Here is a 22,942-nt window from a genome sequence, read left to right as displayed (position 1 = left end):
GGTTTGATGGATGCCGCTCATGAAGGAAAGTTTTGGTGTAATGTTGACACTGTTGTTTCAACCCCAAAAGTGTGGGCGGTTTTAATTTGAACCCATGGCGTATCCAGGACTAGATGCGGAGTAGACACTTTCACATTCCTCTTGAAGTCACCGCAATGGTGTGATGTTGAAGGAAAGTTTTCTAATTGAAAATTACAAAATCTGTGTAAAATGTGATTACCTTACGAACCCCTTTTGGTAGCTTCCTTTTTTGGCAACAGAAAAAGAACATGAATAAGACCATAATAGGACAGGGTCGTGATCAAGTTATTTTTCGAGCATCTCAGTCAAAATTTATCAATTCCGTTGCCGTGACTTGAGCATGAAAAAAATTAATTTGTGCATAAAAATTGGTGTGTAATAAATTTTGAATTAAATTCAAATGGAAATTCGCTGAAGATAATCACCATGTGATTGGGTGTCCCAAAAGATAACTGTGTGTAAAATGTAAAATAAATGTAAAATGCAAAAAATGTTAATCAACGAGAACTCTAAAGCTTAACTGTCATTGTTGGAATATTTGTTGTTGTAAATATTTTGGAGAATTTCATCGGCTTCGTAGCTATCGTCCACGACGTGTTCAAATTAAACTGTGCGATCAAATTCCTTCCTACATAAACTGTGTGTCTGCTGCTGATATTATGATAGCAACCAGTCGAACCTTATTCATGCAAGGCCTCTGAATATATATTCTTTATCTGTTCGAAATGGAAATTAATCCATCATAAACAAAACTAACTAGTGCTTCTTATCAGCTCATTGTCTCCGGAATTGTGTACATGGTATTTCGTGTATCAAGATCTCGATTTCCTGAGAAGGAAATTGTGTTAGAGCAAAGCAATTTGTGTAATTACAACACACGTGTTGTGCAAACGGAATTGGTGCTTGTTATATAAATTTCGGCGTTGTAGAATGGTATCGATATCAACGCGTTCCGTGCACCGACTTTAAGCTGTTCGAAACGTATCCTATTTCGTCCAGTGTGTCCTCAGGTAACTTTGAATTCAGTGTAGGTGATCTTCGATTGACATTCAGTTGCTATCGTTAAGATAATTTATTCCACAGCTGCGTACAATGCAAATGAGAAGTTCAATATCGGGCTAATGGCCATTAGTGTTGTTTGCGAAGCATTGGAAATTGCTTCCTGACGTTCGCTACTAAACTCACTAGCTTTTTTACAGGCTTTTCATTTGAAAATTTGCTTGGAAAAAGAAATAATGGAATCAACAGGTTTATGAAAACACTTCACAGTTGATTTTTTGTTGTAAAAGAAGATGAATTCAATGCTTCATTTCCTGAAAGTAAAAATTACCGGCTGGATTTACGCCGATGGAAAAATTACTTTCGTCAGCAAAAACAATTAAATTGCGCATACCTATCTAGAGGAGTTGATTTGGCACAGTTTGCTTCGTTTGACGAAAGGAAACGAAATGGCGAAATGTCTAGCAACTTGCGAGACTTTGTACATATTGGATGCTTCACACTTCATTTGAGATGGAAATGGCCGTCCCCATTTCCAGGAGTGAACTCATGGAAAGCTTCTCGTGTAAGGACTCACATTTTTTCATGTTGCAATGGTAGACAAGACTTTCTGCTTTCTGCAGCACATGGCAAGTACGGTAAACCAAAGTTGGACGGGTATGAAGGAGTCGAGCATGAAGTTAAAATGCAATTTACTTTTGATTATGAACTCATATTGATCGTTTTGCTGCGATGAAAAACTCGCACCAATGCGTTTAAAATGCAAGCAACTTGTTTCTTCTTCTTCAAATTCTAGATGTTTTTCTGAGTTAACTTAAGGAAATAATAAAGCGTTTACTAATAAAACAATTTATCTTTTAATTGATACTCTTTGTATTATTGAAACAAACGTAAACTAAGGTTGTTTAAGTTGAAATATCGAAGCATCATAAAAAGTTACAAACCTTTTAATTGCTCATTTTTCGAGCTATAGTCATCGTTAAGTGCTTGTATTTATGTGTGAGAAGATATGCAATATGCAACATATTTCACACCTTAGGTGCCTTTTCAAATTACTTTCTTCGTTTCTTGATGCATTTAAGATCAGGACAAAGTAAGGTTCAAAACTGGTCATGCTTTCATTTTGATTGCTTTAGTTTTTTAGATCCACATACGGTCATCTGTCCATACAATGTTCTCATGTTCTACATTCTATTTTGAAACTATTGTTTCTGCTTGCAAACTTTGGCGTGTGTCGAGTTTGAATAATTTCTACTAACAAACTTCTCTCCTGGCCATGTCGTTGATTTGAGACCGATCGGGGAACATGTAAAACTTTGCCCATGAAAAACGCATTCTGTTTCGCACCGAAAATCGTTGGACGAAGCGCACAATCATCCAGACAAGCGCACAGCGCCAGACCAAGCATCAACGTACCAGTTCAATGTTGGCACAAAATGTTAGCTGATGTTGTAGATTCAAAGTTTTAGGATTTTGGGTGCTCTGTAGAAGAAATGGGTAAAAACTTGTGGGAACATATAGTAATCACAATCCGCTCTGATTCAGGCTGACAGTTTGATGCTGGTGGATCATGCATTTGCATAATATTTGCTTCACTAACCAATTACATCATTCATCGATTGGACTAGATACTATTTTTTCCAATTTGCTGATGATTTTCGAACCAGATTTATATTTTTGAAACCCTCCTTTACCTAACATGTAAGCAGCATATCGTATCGTGTAATCGTGTATTCCACGGTTTGAATAGTGAAAAAAATTATCGAAATGTTCAACGATTAGTGTGGCACATCTTCAAAATCCTCCTGTATCTAGCACTAGAATATCTCATGATGTGCATGAGAAAACAAAATCCCACCGTCAACCCACCAAAGCGCTGAACGTTGTTCCCTGCGTTCTTTGGATGCATTTGCATCATGAACCGTGAACCAGGGTCTTTTCCCCAACGAATCGTATCGAACGAAGAAAAGTAAATGCAACTTGATTCGTGCTGACAGTTGCATGCCACGTAATGCACTTTTACTACATTGACATTATTTGGTATTTACTTCGAATGCCACTAGGATGTGAAGTTATTTGGTAGGAATATTCGGTGTAAAAAAAATATGAGTTCGTTTTTTTAGAATTCTATGGCGTTTTCTATTTCAAAATATTCCACTTACTAAAGTTACAGAGGTTGCCACAATGTTAAAAATCTGAAATTTTTGTAACGAAAGATGTGGTTTTCAGTTTAGAAAAAAATAGTATTATTCAACAGAATAATAAATTTATTATTTATTTATCTCGATGTTCACTAACGCACCAGAAAAGTTTACCATGAACTTTAACACCAGCTAAAACACCTCTTGAAATCCGGATGATTTGGCTCCTTACCATCCTGTGTAATGTCTACACCGGAAGAAAATCAAAACTCGCCAGGCCATTTGAGGTAAATGTGGTTTTGTGGTAAGCTAAGAAGCCAAAAGAAAAAAAAAACAACGTAAACTAAATTGCAGTTCCGAGTCGCTCATTTGTCCTGGAAACCACCACATGTGGTGCAGAGGCAGCCAATATTCACACAGCTGGAGTTTGCTGGTTGGTTACGTGATTTCTCATCCGAGCTCCACTTGAAGCTGTGAATGAACGAACCAAACCCGGTTCCGGTGGTTGCCGCAAGCATCAAACATGCATTTTTCGGTGTTCCAATTCAATCGAGAAGTTCACCAGACCAGACCACCGGTTAGACCACAGGTGCACTTCAATTCTGGCTGAGTTTGCAACGATTTCTATTTTGGTTAAAACTAGTGCTTGCTTCGTTCCGTTCAGAAGATTTGTAACGAGGAATAGAAAAATGAGTGAAACGATGTGAAAAAAATATTGTTTACCCCTATATGAGGTGGTAACAATTGAGGATTTACGTGCATAACGGATTTTGGAATAAAATGAGTAGGTTTTTTTACTTGTTAGGGTTGAAAATGTCTAATGAGTATGAAGAATAATTTACCACGCTTTTTACTTGTGGTTTATATGCTGATTACCTTCGTCGAAATAATTAATCATTTATGTTGCGAAACACATCTTTTCATCGTGACAATGGCGAAGAAAACACTACTAAGGTAATACTAAGTCACAATTGCCGAATTTCGCAATCTCCTAAACGAACATTCAGACACACAAACGTTAGGAGACAGGTCGGCAAAACGAATTACGCTAATCAATTTATTTCCCGTCACGACCTTATTCATTAATTTCAATCGTGCTTCTATTATCTTCACTCCGCATCGAATCGGTAGGTAGGACATTTTCCGTGACGTGAATTTATATCCGCTGCCGGAGGGGTTGGCCTTTATCATACAACCCGATCGATGAGCGAGTAATTAAGCAACGTTGCAGAAAACTGTGGAACCGCAGACGATCCCGAATGGCAATTGTTTATCTTCTCCTTCGGTCAGGTTAGCCCCATACCGACGGGGATTGTGGCTCGTTACCAAAAGGCTAATCGATTTTTCGTTGTTTCAGGCCAATCAATCAAAACCGAATGTTCTATCGGCGCGGGAAACATAATTCAATTGGTAAGCTTAGTAATTAATTTATTTAGAAGGAAAGCTAGGCTAAGCTATACATTATTAAATATATAAATATATCCCTACTCAAAAGGATCCTCTAAGAGATTTTCCACCAAACAGTGACGGTATAGCAAATGCTCATATTACGAAGCAACAATGAAACAAACGTTTAAAAAGCTTAATAAAATATTCAATGATACGAAAAACATACTAAATAAAAAATAATTTAACGAAAACCCTGTATGTTATTTTCACAAACGCTAACAAAAGCGAAATATAATGGATACAGCAGGCGTTGGCAAGTGTGAACGCTTTCGAACAAATAGAATAGATTGTACAATTGCGGCAGGTTTCCAGTTGATTAGATCAGTGCTTGATTCATTTCTGATAACCTTCACATTCCATTTTTCCATTCTACCCTTTGGATGGCCTTCGACGTTCAAGCGATAGAATACGGGCAAATGATAAGGTTCAGCACGATAATAAAAATAATGATGGCATACTGACAACCAACCGGAATCGACAACAGGTGGCCAGGGTTTTCACGTCAAAGATCACCATCCTTTCGTTGGTGCTGGGAACCAGGAAAGGACAATCAAATCGATAGAACACGCCAGGCGACAAACCGCTCCAAGGCTGTTCCGGTTGCGGATGGCACGGAAACGGGGGACCGGAAATTTTTCACAATCAACTTACCGACCGACGAAGGCAATGGAGCAAAGTAGAACCCCGAGCGGCACAGAAGAAGGTTAGCTGAAGGAAGGAAGAAATCAACGTTCGATTGAATTTGAACCCGGGGTTGTTTCTTTGGTGAGTTAGGTAACTTTGCCATCCGGACGGCGTCAGCAATTTGGCTTCATTTCCGGGAATATTTGTTAAATGTCCGTATTCAAGGTGTTCACAGAAGATTAAATTATTCTTATCAATAGGTCCGGTTAGGTTGAATAGTTGTAGAAAACGAATGCAATGGAAGTGGTAGCATGGATTTCACTCTATCATCCTTCATCGTCTCTTTTTATTCAGTCCAATAAGGTATTACCAGACACGTTTCTTTTCGTACATGGGTAGTTTGTTCTCTGTAGGGATTCAAGCCAATGTCATCGAGGGGGTGCCTTAGTACGCATATCCTCATTTTTGCCCCGCTCTGCTGTCTCGGAACCACTTGCTCCTCCATTATTCTAATCGAACATACATTATTTTAGTCATACATTAATCATATTTTTTTAATAAATCTTGTATCTAACTAATACATTGAATATAGTTTTATCGATAAAATATTTATCATAGTGTTTACGTGCCTACACGTTCATCTTCAATGAAATCTCAGTAAAGAAGTAATAAACAGTATAAAACTTGTCTATGTCATAAGCAAAACGAAAACAGCTCTACAAGAAACGCAAAAATATTGCTACATTTAAGCGATAAAGAAGCTGGTTTCGTTCATGATTTCTTGCACCAAAGTTTCAATTACGAAAAACTAAAGTGATGTATCAAAGTGCTCAATATCATATCAGATAAAGAGAAATGACTCTCTTTCATACCTCTGTCGTTTGCGTTACCGCTTTGCGTTATCATGGTTGAAGTAATGGTGACAAGAAGGTGAATGTTTGCCTTCATCAAAGTAAAAGGTGGTGCGAATTTTATTTTCATAGTATTTTGTGCTGTTTTTTTCCGGAAAGCATGGCTTTCTGCATTTATTGGTTAAAAACTAAACGATGGAAAATATATACTGTTTCACAAACGCGAATTTATATCTTAAACAAAATTGGTCAATAAAAGTTGCGAAGTTTGAGAAGGTTGAAAATTTGATTGTACCACTGAACCAAAAATGCCGCAGTCCATAAACTTCTGGCGCTTTAAAACGTTGTACATCAACAGGTCTTAACGAAATTGCTTGCAGTTTACTTTCCGTGCAAAACTCAATTACTTTCCTTCCTTGGTGCTCCACCACCTCCCAACCGCTGACTTCGAGACCTCTACGACGTTGGGGAAAACAACTTTTCCCATAAACTATAAACGCGGATCGGCCGGCCTGAAGGGAGAAGCCCTCGACCTTGGTGGATTCGTTCTGTCACTGATTGACTCGGGTCGGTGTCGAACGGTCAACCCGAAGCGGGGGTTTCGTTAAACGAAGAACCACGGGTCTACTTTATCTACATCTTATCTACCAAGCGGAAGAGGAAGTATTCTTTACTTCCGTACTAGAGTTAACACGGAATATGGTGCTATTCCCAACACCATGCCCGAGCGCCCTCTTCCAAGGCTGGGCATTTGATGAACCATGCCATTTTTACAGTAGGGATAATTTGATTTTCAAGATCAATTGGACAATTTTCCTGTAAATATACCAATCAAATGACTGAACAAATAGAAATCGGGTGTCCTTTAATTTGTGCTAGTTCAATTGAGATTTGCTCCATGTTTCGGAAAAATTTCAGGATTGAAATGAACTGTAAGAAGTTTTATTCGGATCTCTACTTTGTGAAACATACATGCATACATCTTCTATGTGAAAAAAATCGCATACATTGCAGTTGCTATGGAAACCACTGTTTTGATTTCCATTTTTCAGTGAAGCCATCTAGCGGCCAAACTGAAGCATGAACGTCAGCATGGAGTAGCTTTTCTGCATCAGCTCTGCGAAACTGTTCATCGAAATTTCCTCCGGCGCTCCGTAGTTGAACTTGAGTGAACGTTGTGACTGCACAATCGTTAGCAACATGGTACGTCGGATGCCATTGTACTCTCGGCGAAAGCGGGTCGAGTAGCGCATCATCTGGGGCCAATCGAACTCATACAGAGCTGTTCCAATCTGAAGGTTCTGCGGAGCGGAAGAAGTGGTGAGGATGTCGAATTGGTTGAAGATCAACAAAAAGGGATCAACTGTTCTCACCAAATCGTTTAAGTGCTCTACATCGCGGCTTAGTAGAAACGACTCCAGGATGAGAAAGGAGGCGAACAGGACGTAGGCCATGCTGTAGCCAGAGAAGCCCTCGAAAGACACGATGAATAACGAGTTCGCTATCAGCCCGAAGGTGCTGTAGTACTGCAGGAACGCGAACGGAGCGACAATCGAGCGAAGTTTACTGAGGTTTCTGGAATGGATTTGACAGGTTAGAGCAGATTTGTGTAACTTCTTTTAGGACGGTAGAGTCACCTACTGTAATAACTCCACATGTCGCCCAATTCGTTCTATCAGCCTTAGTTTGAGGTCACTCCAAAACGCCAGTTCATTTTCCTCACACATGGATAACCCCATACGGATAAACTCTCCGTGTTTGGTCAACAGAGAATCCTCAAGTTGCTGAAAAGAATGCACCAGAATCTCCATCTCCAAGCGAAAGCCCTCCATGATCATGTAGAATAAGACGAAAGACAGCACGTACACGATACTCCAGCCCGCCGTTACCGTTCCGTACAGAATCTGCACCACCGATCCTCCCACAACCTCCCCGTTGTACTGCAGCATGAACTCCCGGCGAGTCAGCAGAAGCCGTGCCAGGAAGCAGAGCGACTCCAGCACGATGGCGGAGACTAGTATCACTAGAAACCGATTGTTATGGCGATACAACCTGGATCGACGCTCTCTGGCCCAGGACGGATCGCTACCCTGGTATGTCCGATCGTTCAGGAATCGCTGTAACTGCTTGAGGTCAGGATAGTGATGCTCGAATAGAATCATTCTAAGGAAGGCTCCGCTGCAGAGCACCAGCGCGCCGAGAACGTTCGCCGAAGCCGTGCTGTACTCCCAGTGGTTGAACATCCAGCCAGCTTTGTAGCAGTAGGACAGATAGGAGAGCACGTACAGCGCCCTGTAGGCTGTCCAGAGCAGCTTCCGAAGCCCTTTCGCATCATAGTGCATGGCGAACAGAGTCCCAAAAGTGTTGAACAGATTGAAGTAGTCCACCGAGTCGAAGAAGATGAAATAGCGCTCCAAGAACTTCCGTTGCAAGGTCAATCCGAGATGGAACAACGACGCCATCATGAAGGGAAATCAAGACTTAGTTCTGTCTTGGGAATGTGCAGCTTTTATATAGTCAAGAATACATTCGACTTCTGAGGACTTCAAACAGTAGGTAAGTTGAGGATACCAAAGAAGTCGAACATCCCGAGGATTCAATATCTTCATACACTCAGTATACTTTCCTTCTATTAATCACAAAGCAGGAACTTCTTCATGCTGTGCCTCATGTGATACAACAGTTGCATTTGACGGGTTTCGAATATCAATCCATAGCAAAAGTCCTTGGTCTGGCTTAAGCTATGAATCGTCTTGGTACATAAAAGAGCAATTATAATGTTAATCAACAAGCAGATCAAAGGTTCAATTGCGTTGTAATTAAGTGGCTTCTGTAAACCTGCCATATGGGTTTGGTGACTTGATGTAGGCAAAGGCACTGCTTTTAAAAATACAATTCGCTGAAACTTTACTTTACTAGCATGTTCAAGTGCGATACTAGAATATCAAGGTCATGTTCCGCGTATGACGTAGTTTGTTTATTTATTTATTAATAGCAGTACTTTTGATAACATCATCGGTGGAATTGTCGTGTCATCTATTCGGAGCAGCTTCTACTCAACTGAGCTCAAACAGTTTGGTGCATAAAAAACCAACAAAACAAGAGAGATGTTCATCCAACTCGCCATGAATATTGAAACCACATTCACAGTAGAAAACTAGTACACAACCATATCCTCTCGAACAGAACCATCCTAGGCGGTTTGCAAAAAATTCTTCCACAAGAGCAATTGTGACATATTGCTCCGAGGCGCAACTGCATTTCATTTTGGTTACCTCCCAGAGGGTTGATTAAAAAGTACGATGTGGATCAGTGTGCACAATTGTGCACAAATTAAACTTGCTGGAGTGTAACGGCTTCGGTAGCAGATGAGTTTTACCAAACAACTCTCCGCCGTATGCTGTTATATTGTCGAACGTACTCAAGCGGAAAAGATTTTTTTTTAAACATTCAGGCTCTTTGTTACTCTGAACCGCGAGCCAATAGAACTGCCTGAGTCAGTTTCAAACCAGCCTCTGTTTCCGGCATATCTCTCCGGATGTTTTAGAAAGTCCTTTTAGTTACTTTTTGCGATGACACCACTCAGTTAGTAAGCTCTTTGATCGTGTTCTGACAGCATTTTCATAAACGGTGCATGATTGCAAGCGGAGCACGACGTAGAATGAAAGTCCAGAACGCCGCAGGACGCATACAACCCTTGTCGATGATGACAATGATGGTGCTGATGATGCAGTCGACAGCGGGAGTTGATTAAAATTGTTTGCTCAAAACTTTGTCGTGTGCAATGATGATGCCATCGCACGGTTGGCCCTAACTTGGGTGACTTAAAGGACGAAAAAGAAAACGTACGAAGAGTCTTAGGGAGCCAAGCTTCAATCACAACTTCTGCAATAATATTTGTTGTGGGGCTTCAGGGTCTTTACTTCGTCGGATGGTGTCGTCGGGGCAGAATGTAACCGTTTCGCTTTTCCTACGTTAGTTTGAGCCCACGACTGAGAATGCACCCTGAGCTGAGCAAAGAATGGTAACTGAAGATGGTTGGCTTTGAGTCAAAATTTTCAAACTGTTACAAAAGAGGTATTAAGGAGCTGGAAAATTAATCGTCTACTAATTCAGTGCTTCGGTGCTTTTGCACGGCTGAAATATTTGCTTGAGGTTATATACCGTGTCTGTGTTGAGTAATGATGGGAAATTGTGTACCTGTTTCATTATTTTTACATGTTTTCTACTGGATATAGTTTTTATCATGTTTTCTTGAAAGGAAATTTTATTAAATTGTCCTCCATCAAGCACAAGATGTTGTTTCGAAAGCAATCACAAGCCCACGAAAACCTATGAAAATCTAATTTATGTTCACTTCAGCTATTTATCCACTCAGGTGTTTCTTTCGTTTATCCCAGTTCACTTTTTCCACAACATCATTCTACTCACGTAATGCAACCCGAAACATGTTTGCTGAAAGGAGTCAATTTGATGGTCAGGATTTATGTCGACTTGAGGCTGATTGATGGAGACGCCTGGTCATTTGTGTGAACCGTTGTGGTTTGATTCAATAAATTACCGATCGTGTGGTCAACGACATGCTTCGATCGAGTTTTTTCTCTCGTTTTCACCATATATGAGATAACTGCTTGGTTGAGTCAGACAATACCATAGATTTATCACCGCATTTAGGTTGGAAATGAGTTGGTTGTACTCCAAGGCACTTTATAATGTTGGCCAAGATAACGTTTTTTTTATATCGTGCAAACCTCAACTCCAAAATCAAAGAGAGCGTTAACATAAAGTGACGAAAAGTGAAATTGACATCCAGTCCTGGAGCAAATTTGGCGTAAAATATATTTCATGTTCTTTTTGCCTTCATATTTCAAAATTGGAGTGGCACATGAAAAGAATTGTGTCGTGATGTGTAAACTCCAGATGTTTCGGTTGAAGAAATATTTTTCGACTCTGTTTTTTTGTCGCAAAGTTCACCACGCAAACCTCTTACATTGTCCACACCCTCGTGCTTGATATGCGTTTGGTTTGTAATAACATTTTTCTATGCAGGAATACACAGCAGACTTCAAGAGTCTCAGTGGAATCCAATGTTATGTTACTGATTGTATTTTGCTACTCCAAAGGCTTCCTACAACATGCGATTTGCTCGTTTCAATCTTTGATGTCAAGTCACTAGATACTAGGTGTACAAACTCTTGCTCACATACAGTGAAGATGAAAAAATAAACCACGTTGCTCCATCCACTGTTACCACCATCTTACATGCGAGAATGTTTCTGAAGGATTCGTGGGAATCGAATTTTATTGGAATTCAATTTTCGTTTTCGAATCACTACAACCTGTCGGAACGCTCTGATCTAGCAAAGCCATCGACATTCTTACACTTTGGCGATTGATGGTTTCATGAGGAAGGCAGAAAAGGACAGTACGAAAATAGGGATTCACGAATGCTTACTTGCACTTTTGTGATGAAATTTTGTTTGATTGTTTGTTTTTTCTCTTTGATGTATTTGATACTCATATTCATCATAACGATTGTTTGTGCAAAAGCATCGTTAACAATTAAAAGTTAAAAATAGAATTATACCTTTACCTGTCGAAAATTGTAAATGAAAGAAGAAAAGTGAAAATCAAAGCAATGGTGTTTTTATAATATAAAATTTACTCCTTTAAAAAAACATTTGCAACAATTATGGTGTTTGCATCGTACCATAACGACAACCAACATGGTAAAATAAAATTCACCGACATAATCAACTAACCAATTGCTGGAGCCCCTGTTTCCAAGAACGGAACATTTTCAACCAATGCGCCGATACAGCTTGAATTCCCTCAAGAGGTCGTGGCATTGACACTTCTGCCCATCACCGTCGCCCCTTGGTGGACGTGAATGCCGGCACTAATGCGATTACCGACGCTTGCGGAATTTCGAAGCGGAAAACGCTAATGGCTCCCGTTAGCTCTGCGCGCCGCTACCGTTTGTCGGTCGGAGCCGATAGAAAATGATCAAAGGAACGTCTGTATTTAGGGCTAGGTCTAGAGCTCCCTATCCTAGAAAACCTATGGTGGTGGAAAATTTGCTCACTGCATCACACGGGCTGTCATTTCCAGCTCAGTTCAGAAATGCATGGCGGAATGTTTTTCCCGCTAGCCACTAATATGCACAACCGATGCAAACTGGGCGCCGGTTTTCTCGATGTGTCGTTGTCGGAAAACAGGTTCTAGGAACACGCTACGAAGGTTGAATGTTGGTGAAATATTTTAACATGACGCAGTTTCAACTATTTTTTTATTTGAGTTGTAAATATTGTAAATTTTAAAAATGGTCATAGAATATCAGACTTATTGTTCTTGTACTTGGGTACTTTGCTATATGAAATTGATGAAGATGCGTAAAAACGACGCAGTTTGAGATGAATTTGCTTGGACGATCTTACAAAATGTAACATTCGTCAGTCATGTTTTATGGTGCCTACTTTTATGTGCCGATAAACGGAAAGTACAATTTATGAGTCGTGCGGATCTACTTATTTTTGCACATTGAGCCGATGTGTCCCTGGGCAACCTTCTTTCTTCTTTTTGGCGTAACGACCTCTTGGTCATGCCTGCCCGTTAAGGGCTTACGAGACTTGTTTCCCTGTTGTACGTGGATAGTCAGTCCTCTCGTACAGGGGAGGGTCCGGTCTCGGTTGGGATTCGAACCCACGCCGTCGAGGTGGTGAGCCCCTGCGCTCATGGGCCGATTTTCTAACCGGCGCTACCGCTCGGCTGTCGCGGACCCCCTGGGCAACCATAATTTCCATTTTTCCAGTTCTGCAGAACAGGAATATGTTAAAATTGCCAAAACCAACCCTCGAAGGGGCCCTTATAATAAATCATTCTCCGCGTGAACGTTCAGATGCTTATTTTTTATGACGTATAACCAGTTTCAATGCACTGTTTTTGGTTTACTTGACATCAATGCTACCGACAGTGTGACGGATGTGTATACGTGGAATTGTGTGTATTTGTGTACTATTTATTTGTAATATTGGAGGAGAGCCCTTTTTCTTTTTAAGATTTGAACACGAATAAATTGAAAAGGAATACTTTTTGAATAAAAATTCATAGTTTATAACAAGAGCATGAAAAATATGAAAATAAAATGATGGCATGATAAATATTCAAACCTTCGATGACAAATATGTCGCCTAACAATAAATACTCCATTTTGACCTCTTTGCCAAATCTATGCAACATAAATTAAATTTATATATTTAGTATATTTTATTATACCCTACTGCTTGGAAAGCAACAACAAAGGACTCTGAGTCAATCTTTAAAGCTAGGTATTGAAAACGTCATCAAAAAGGTGCTTATATTTCTGCACCATACTTTCATGTGAACATTGCAGTCGATCCGAAAAGAAGCTCGGTTTGAGTGCTACTTTTAAAATTTTAGCCCCAAAACCTAACCAGACATTTTTCAATTTGACAGATTTGCTCCTTTTCAACTGTAAATTAAATTTACATTGATTGACATTTGTTCAATAGGGCTAAATTTGCGCATTGTGTTTTCTTTTTCTTTACTAAGTAGAGTTCCAACACACTCACGAGCCTTAGGTTTAATTTCGTATGTATGTTCATACTTAGAATTAGTTAGTTTATATAATTGATTTGAGATTTGATGCAGGTTTCCTGTACGGTATAATAAAAAATATTCTCATTACGAATGTGTCGCTACCACCATTTATAATCTTATAATTTGAAAAGATTTTATTGTTTTTGTCAATGGCAGATATACGAACATTTCTCTGGAAAATTTGTGTGGAATATTAAATATACCTCACATTACGTAGGCTTTTCGGTGTGATGAGTACTTTAGTTAGATTTTTCTTTGCAATAGAATAGCAATTGAATTGAAATATTCTTCTGTAAGAAGGAAATTTTAATCGGAATTGATCGTAATCTCCTAATGCCAATACGATGATGCGTTGCAAAACATATTTTGCTGTGGTTTGTCTAATCCGCTTAAGTTACAAACCCGCTTAAGTTGCAAACAGTTCTATGTACTTATCTTCGATATAATTTTACTATTGAAATTTAAATAATGCATCCTTAAATTTGGCTTCTAAAGTCCTTTTCATGGCCAAGCAATGAAAACCAACCATCTTCGACTGTGATATTTTTCCAGATTAGAAGAAACTCAGATAACAATTATCTATATCCATAGTCTTATAATATCGTTTTTTTTTTAAAATGGCAAAATATTAAATACGCTAAATTGAAGCTAATCTTACCATTGAAACTGTTGATGGGCATTCAAATAACAGAATCAAATTTTAATATAAAGCGAACCAGCTTTTAGGAACATCGTTTTAACAAGAATTTAAAGCATTGCTTTGAAATTTATCGAAGAGATTGATTGGCATAATTTGGATACTATCAGGCAAAGGTCTTTGTGTCAACTCATCAGATCGTGTTCATCGACATTCAATGGAGCGGAAGCTTAATGCAAAAGATGTCAACAAAAACTTGTAATCAATCATCCCGGTTAGAGGAAACATGACTTGGGAGAGAAAATGAGAAATTTATCAACGCAACATTCAAATTAGGCTTGAAAAAGGCAATCTACTCAAATGGAACTCTAAAGAAAAACGATCGCCGGACGTTGCTGGTTGAGTTGAAGCTTGCAATTGAAGGAAACCGATCACTCTCCTATTTCCTCATCGGGGGTTTTGCAGCATCCTTTGCCCCGGGAGCAAATGAAGCATCCCTGAGTAATCGATTTATTGACTCGCAAATCTCTGGAGTGAAACCAAAGTAGGTTAGTGTAAATTTGTCGGTAAAATGGTGAACTTTTTGGCAATTCGAAAAAATGTCTATTTTATTCACACCGTTTTTCCGTCGGAGGCAATGATTAATCTCATGTCAGATCATTTGTTTATTTTCGGTAGCTTAACATGTCAACGTGAAACGAAGTGAAGAAATCGATGCAATCGGGTCCGTCAGGATGTGCTGGGATGTTTTTTTGGATACAGACGGGTATTTCATATAAATAGATTCAATATGGAGTCCTGTGCGATTTGCTGATCATTTGTCATGCTGCTTTTATTGTTTCCCTACCCTTATAGAAATGCAAATGTAAGCTTATACTTTTTTGCTGAACTGAAGAATCGACAGGACATCGATAGCGAAGTTTGTTGAAGTTCGCGTTCGGTCGATGAATAATTCATTTACGTCGGCCACTCTGGGTTGCGATGGAACCACTTGATGCTAATGAAAGCAGTGATATCGATTGCTTCTTGTATTCTAAACCTCAACATGAAACACAGATGGACACTTGGACACAAATTGATGAGCAACATTCACATGGCTTATCTTTTGGTACATTGATTCTTGTTGGAAACAAATTGATACTTCAGGCTATTCGAATTTTGAGTGAGGTGCTCCCATTTAAAATGAAGAGGGATTAAAATATAAAGAAGGTTGAAATTTCTTTTTTGAGAGCAATAGACATTTTTCTTTGTTAAGTAATAATTATTACTTTTATTATTAGTAACTTTAATCAACATTAATGGTTATATTAAGTTAATTATGCTAGGGCATCATTAAAAACTAGTGTTGTGCCTTATGAATCTTTATTTATTTATTCATATGAATCTTCCACCTACCCATTTTTTGCTCATAATTTTTCATTAGTTGAATCTTTGAGACTCTCTCGTTTAAAGATTAATAAATCTCTAAAATGCAAAAAAATCATTCATCGCAACGAATCTCCAGGTAAACTGCAAGCTAGTTAAACCAATCTGACAGGTGCCCTTCAGAAGACAAACTAAAAGTAAAGATCGAAAAATGCTAAAATATAAATAAAAGAAATGTTAAAATATAGCACATTGTTCGTTTGATAGAATCTGTTAACGAGCGACTAGAACAGAAACAAAAACTGAAGCTAAAAGGGCAGCAAATAGAAAACTAAGCAAATCAGCGGTGAACAAAGCATCATTGGGGAACACTAACCAACCATAATGAAAACATGATCGCGGTGGGTTGACTTATAATTCAGGGTAATGAGGATTATCGATTGCACAAACACGGCATTGAACGTGAACTGAACCGGCTTAAAGAGCGAACTGGGGTATGTGTTTGTTACCGAGGGAGGGAGAGTCGTTGGAAGGAGAGGTAGAAAGATAAACATCAACGTACCAGTAACGACTCTTGAAAGCATGTTTATGCATGATTATCATAACAAGCGCGCAGCCGAGTCAACGCTTGGTGGACATCTGCTCGTTAATGTTGACATGTGAAGGTTAGTCGACAACTAACCTCTACAAATTCCAATCTTCGCATCTCACACCCTCTGCTAGATTCAATCGGGTTAACCTGTTGGAAGTTTTATAAAAAAGTCTTCTGACAATAAGCGAAAATTTAGCAGTTTTTGAAAACATTAATATTTTTTCAGTGTTGCATTTCACTTTCTCACATCTTTAACGTTTAATCAACGTTTAATATTTACTTCACTTCATGTTTTTCAGTTTCAATTTTATGCTAGGAATGGGCAGCAACTTACCACAATAATATCAATAAATGATGCTGAAGAACAAGGCTCATGCAAGAAATTATATTTTAAAATGAGCTACGAAAAATGACGGTATGTCAATGTGTGACTACAGGTTGATAAAGTATTTATAGTGTTACACAAACTAGTGATTCAACAAGCTTATTTTCTATTTTAATAGAGAGTAACTTTTGCATTAATGATACGCCTAGCGTTTGACTTCCGATAGTCATTGCCATATTTCATTTTCTCTAATGCTGTTCGCTCGCTTCAACACAATCTAAATGATCATTTTTGGGTAATGAAAATGGTTTTCACTTAAACTAAATTGCATAAGTAAGCCTCAAATAATTTGAGTACACATTAATTTACTTCTTTTGCGAAGGAAAGACAATCCGAGAGAAGGCTTTTCAAGAGAACAAATTGTAGGATTGTATGGTAATTGCTGATCATTACCAGGGCTTTGCGCAGCATTTTCTCATTAATGGAGGAACCTTAAATCTCTTGACATTACTAAAATGTCTTGCATTGTACGTTGGGGAAAGACAATTCTTCTCTTTCCTTTTCGTAAAGCAAAAGAGAAGACTTGCTGCTCCGTCCTTGCTTGGAAGTATTTGAAAGCTATTCAAAAGAATTATTTCGGAGATTCGGAGCATTTTGATGTTTTGGACAGGATTCGGGTTACATTCGCGTACGATTTCGCGAAAGTGTTCTTATTTTTCAACACAATGTTGACGGAAAATATCTTCCTTCAACATGGTTTTGTTTTTCGATGCATCAACGACCTTCATCGTGTGCTTCGAGCTACTCAAATTTCCTATTCAGCAGTACTTGGAGCTATGGTGCGGAAAACTTTCATCATTGCTCGAGCTTCTCCTTATGTAGGATCCTTCTTTAGGACTCACTCACTCACACATTTCAACGTCCTTCGCCGACGGCATTCCCTTTAACTTTTCTCGTTCACAATCAATAGGACCCTGGTGGATCGTAAGAAAATCCTTTTCAGCCACTCAAACTCGGACACGGTGTCTGCATCCTTGTGCAGCTACTCAAGCCACGCTGACCTTCTTCATAAACCGTCCAGCATGTGAAGAGAAACGAACCATTAAACGAACCGAAGCTTGCACGTATATTTAAGTTTTGTGCCTCGTTTACAATAGGAATACTCCTGAAAAAGAGTGAAGAAAACGAAGAATCTGAAAAGGGCACACCGACGCCCTAATGGTGGACACGAGCTCACTAAGGCGACACAATGTCCAATCAGTAATGATGATGGTCAGAACTCCTCAGGCAACGTGCTCCTACTGAACCAAGCAATTAAAACTGTAACACGTGCTGAAGTCCTTTCACCGGAAAAGGATGAGGTAACGAAACTGGGTAAAAGTTTCATCGCCCGCCATTTCCTCCAGCGGTGATGCTTCATTTGAACTCATTTTCCGCCAGTCACGATAGTTTTACAATTACCCACGTTGATGAGAAGTCAGGGAGGGTCCAGAAAGTGCAATTTAAATATTAATGGAAACTTCACCTTACCTCGATCCAGCGAATTCAGTTCAAATGTTAATGAAGGATTGCCACTGATTATTTTTTTAAAGTTATTTTTCCGGCTTGTTTTAGACGGAAAGGGAAGAGAATAATTAAGAAAGTGATGGGACGAATAGAAAAGAAATATAGGAAAGTTTCCAAAGCCACAATCCCTTCAGCAATCACAAATTTACCGCAAGCCATGGATAGAGATTAAAAGTTCGCAAACATTATCCAACCCCGAGATTATTCCTATTAGTTGGATGGCTTCATTGGTTTTCTACGATGAAATTTATCGGCCATCTCCAAAACCGACCCTCGGTTGATGATTTTCTTGGGTGATCGTATTTTGTCAACCAACCAAACCGGAAGAGTATGTTTTGGGAAAGCAACAATAAAAAACGAGACGGAAACCCTTCCCACAAGTTTTTCCATCACAATCAAAATGTAGTCTCACCAAGGCGGGATGGAATGACCGAGAAAAACTAATTGTCCCAAGTCGGCTGAAGCCCCGGGGATAGTTTTCCGGGGACCCAAAATATATTTTTCGATAACCCTCGCTAACCTGTGAGAGAGAAGGAAAGTCTGGAATCATCCAGACAAATTTCTTCATCCCGCAAGGCAGCTAGCGGTTTATGGAAGGTTCAAGAGAAGAGGACGCGAAGGACGATAGGATGGAAAATGTTGTTGAACCATCTTATGGTTAACCCACAGCCAAGCAGTGGCCTCTCCAATCGGTTGGTTTTCAACTCGAAGCAAAGAGTCTAAGGTTGCTGTAGAAACGTCTACGAACGTATTATCGTTTACAGAATGGACTTTATACGAAGCCATCATTCTCATCGTCACCACGACAGCAGGATTCTGCGGTTTTCGGCGTGTCGTATGTTAGCTTCAAAGAGTGTTTGTGATCATCTCAAACGAACCATACGAATGTAAAGAATCTTCAAAGCACGAAAATCAACTAGAGCAAGAACGAATCGGAGTTAAAGTTCGTTATGTGAAAGTGCTCGGTGCATTTGCTTTCAGCTTCTACTAGTCTTATCTCATACGTTTGTGCTAATTCAAAGCCAACCTACTTTGCTAAAGTGATGCAAAAAGTCAACAGAAAACAAAATATGCTACCATTTTAAAGTAAATTCCTGCTTAAAACCACGGTTTATTTTATCTATTCAAAAGGATACTTTACACACGGTTCGTAGAAGGGGTGTTTAATTTGTTTTGACTTTGAAAGGAAGATTCTTTACTTTATCGATAAAATGTTATGTTGTATTATTTTGTTCACAATCACTACGAAACAGCAGTTCTAGGATGAAAACCACCATTTGGCTATCTCAGTATTGTCATGTTGATCGACCAGAAACAACGGACCCGGCTTGCAAAAAAACGAGAGAGAAAGTTCCAACTTACGAAAGTACTACTTTTTCGGGCTAGAGTGAGCTTTTACAGCGTGCTCTCTGGAAATACTCTCTCGCTTGCTTACGCTCTTTCTACCGGTTCGCGCTTTGCGCTGTCGTTTCTTTCGTTATTTTGGGTATGCCAGTAGACAAAAAAAACAAAAGGATGCATTTTGTTTTGAATTGTTATCCGTTTATTCAATCGGATAGCCAAAACTTATTTGGAAATGCACATTTAACCGCGATGTTGCCAGCTTTCGGGTGTAAAACACCAACACTTCTGTTTTTTCTTCTACCACTTCCGCTGGAATAAATTCCAGTACGGATCTTCAATCCAACATCCTGGGCCTTCGTAAGCCAACTTGGACATGACCTTTTGTCCTTTTTTCTGAAAACACCAACATAAAATCACAATTTTTACTGTTCAAAACGCGCGACCGAATTGTAAGTTCACAGACTGGACAAGTTAGAAAATTAGACTGCGCTGCAAAGCCTGCTTTGGCAGTTTTTTACTCGCGCCGATCGGCCAAAAGTACGCTGTTCATCTGTATTTCTCCCGCACAATTCAACTCATCTTTCGATTCTCTCTCGTGTAGGCAAACTTTTGCTCACCTCACCGCGCTTCCCCACGTTTCAGCCTACCGCAACATACTCCTCGCCTACGAAAGTACACTCTCTTTGCTTGCCGGGGACCGCCCGTCAGGAGGGCCACACAATGTCAATTTCTTGGAAAACCTGTCAAACTTGTCCTGTTATACTAGTACGTCATTAGTTTGGCTCAAGAAGATCCCCGTGGGAAGATAAAACTGATGGACGAGCCATCCGTGACGGGTTTTTGAAACGCTTGCTGAAGTAGTTGGTGGAGAGAAGCCAAAATAGATCATTCTATTAACCCAACCGTCTCCTTGCGCTTGCACAATCCATTGCAGAGTTGATGTCATGACGGATCCGAATATCTATCCACGCCCGCGCTTAAATTTGCCTCGCCACAGGAAGTCATTAGTCACGAGGCGTTTGAGGAGAAGTTATTTGACATGCTAACACAAATTTAGCGCGTTTTGAGGGTGCTTTCGTCTTAATGAAGGATTCACCCACACAACAGGAAAGTTGTGCTGTGTCGCGCGAAATGATTTGCATAATTTGGTGTGTTTTACAAAGCATCATCTATGATTCATGGTTCGCCAGGGAGGCTCGAATAGTGTTGGGTCGTGTGGTACTGTGCTACCCAACACACACAGCACAGTAAAGTGTGGCAACACACACGACACAGAAAAAATTGTGGTACCACAGTAAAGTTTCATACCGTTAAACCAATAAATTGTATGAACCGTTCTTTGGTTCCTTGATATACCAATTCCATAGCTACCATAGTATAGGAATGAAGTGTATAAACCAGTATGTGGAATTTTAACATCATTATCATATAAACTTTACTCTATTATTTGTATAAAAAAACTGCCACCATACGAAAAAAGGCTACGATTGAAGCACAATAGGAACCAATCCAAGAAGAAAAGAAATTTACCTACTTTATTCAAACATAACGCATATACTTGAAACAAAACCGCCACTAAGCTCACATTAAAAAAACAGAGGTTTTGTATCGATTATTAATGATTTTTTACAAGGAACACATTTTAAACACCGGCTCTAATTGCTTATGGATTATGAAAGTGTTGAATGGAAATGTAAATGGCTAAAGCCCTTATCGAGCTAGCATAATATCGAGCAAAATGCATATACTGCAGATACTTTAGCATCCTTTTGTGATTTGATTAGCGCGCAAAGTAACAACACTCAGCAGATACTTGTTTGTGCATTTTGCACCGAGAAGATGTTGCTGAATAAAAAGACAAGTTGTATAACTGTATTACACTTTACTGTGCTACCACAATTCACAGCACAGCAAATTGTGTGTGGTACCACAATACGGCACATCAAAAAGTGTTACTTGACCCAACACTAGGCTCGAATGACCATCAGAGTATTGCTTACAGCTCGTTTTGAGATGTTAATGCCACTTGTGACGCTTCCGGGTCAAAAAATCTAGAAAATATTACACAATGAAGTTGTCAATCTAAAATGGAAGAAGAGTCTTCACATAAAACTTTGCTCTCTTTTTCAATTTTTCAATCCTAAGTATCAAGCTCCTGACAATGTTTTCTGTAGTCAATTATTCAATTATCTCTTTGAGCTCATGAATAAGATTCTACAAACCGGCTTTAATCGTTATTAAAAACTTTAACATGTGACGTATATAGAAATGGATTGATAGAACAAAAACCCATGCTGACGCTTATCCATAAAACTTCAATCCTCTCACATTTTTGCAAAGATGGTTTTGCATCGACTTTTCTTAATTACTGTTGAGAAATGTATTTAAAACGAAGCATTGTAGAAAAGCCTTTTCACCCGCTTGGAAGTCTCCATCTTAGAGTCATTGTCAGCCACATCCTTTTCACTTTTCACGTCTCGTTTGGCAATCATCGCCACTCGTCGGTGTCGTTAGAAGTCGGGTCCGATGATGTCACAGTGTCCGTAGCTGTGTGTCGAAGCTCCGGGGTGATGGTGACAGGATAATGTAACCGAAAGGTTAGCTTGGTTGAGAAGCTCGAATGGGTAAGTAAGTTTAAATACCAAAGTAGATTTTATCTCCACCATATCCACCACGACCTTGAACAATCCGTTTGACAGACATTAGGGCTAGCTTTAATCTCCCATTGGAGGTTCTTGGCGATGATGTCAGGCGCAAGATGATGAAAATGTTTGTTCCAATCTTTCCAGACGACAGAAGTTGTGCTTTCGAATAATTTTGAGAGAAATTCTAGCTAATTGAAATGACCAAACTCATTGCAGACAGCGATTTAAGAAGGAAGAAGCGAAAGAACCTCTGGATGAGTAAAAGTTTTCGCAAAATGATCAAATCGCGTTGCTTCCAAATGACAAACTCAAACAAGGACAGATTGTTTGCGGACAAGCAAAGTGTTAACTCCAGATATCAATTTCTACAAGGAATGGAGATAGCAAATATTTACTAGATAGTGCATCGAATATTTAACCTCCAAGTCAACACATCCACCAATCGACGGAATGTTCGAGAAGTCCAGAAGTATACTCATATGATTCTCGCTGACACCAGCATTCACACTTTCGTCGAGTCTTTGCGCTAACTGACTGGTTTGAAAGCTGGCAAGATGGCGATGTAATTCTATCAACTTCTCCCATCCCAAAAAGGAACGATGATGCTTTCTTAGCCACATCGAAACCATCTAAAGTTCATCCCGGAATTATCAGAATTGATCAAATATCTTTTAGCAAGAATTTCTTATCAACAGTGTCGTTTTGTTGAATTTGTTCGATCGATTGTAGTCGTATGCTGATGTATTTAACAGAATTACGACGT

General features: G+C 39.3%; 1 protein-coding gene across 1 annotated transcript; it reads right to left on the bottom strand.

Annotated features, from left to right (window-relative positions):
* Positions 1–7,146: 7,146 nt before the first annotated feature.
* On the bottom strand, positions 7,147–8,547 carry LOC131266437 (uncharacterized). The gene is made up of 3 exons (XM_058268961.1): positions 7,727–8,547; positions 7,459–7,660; positions 7,147–7,386 (listed from the first exon to the last, which is right to left on the bottom strand). Exons 1-3 carry the CDS (start codon positions 8,545–8,547, stop codon positions 7,147–7,149), a joined length of 1,263 nt encoding a protein of 420 aa, XP_058124944.1.
* Between the last annotated feature and the right edge of the window lie 14,395 nt (positions 8,548–22,942).

Source organism: Anopheles coustani, chromosome 3 (genome assembly GCF_943734705.1).
Source record: "Anopheles coustani chromosome 3, idAnoCousDA_361_x.2, whole genome shotgun sequence".
NCBI classification, from domain to species: Eukaryota; Metazoa; Arthropoda; class Insecta; order Diptera; family Culicidae; genus Anopheles; species Anopheles coustani.
This window is presented reverse-complemented; position numbering and strand designations above follow the sequence as displayed.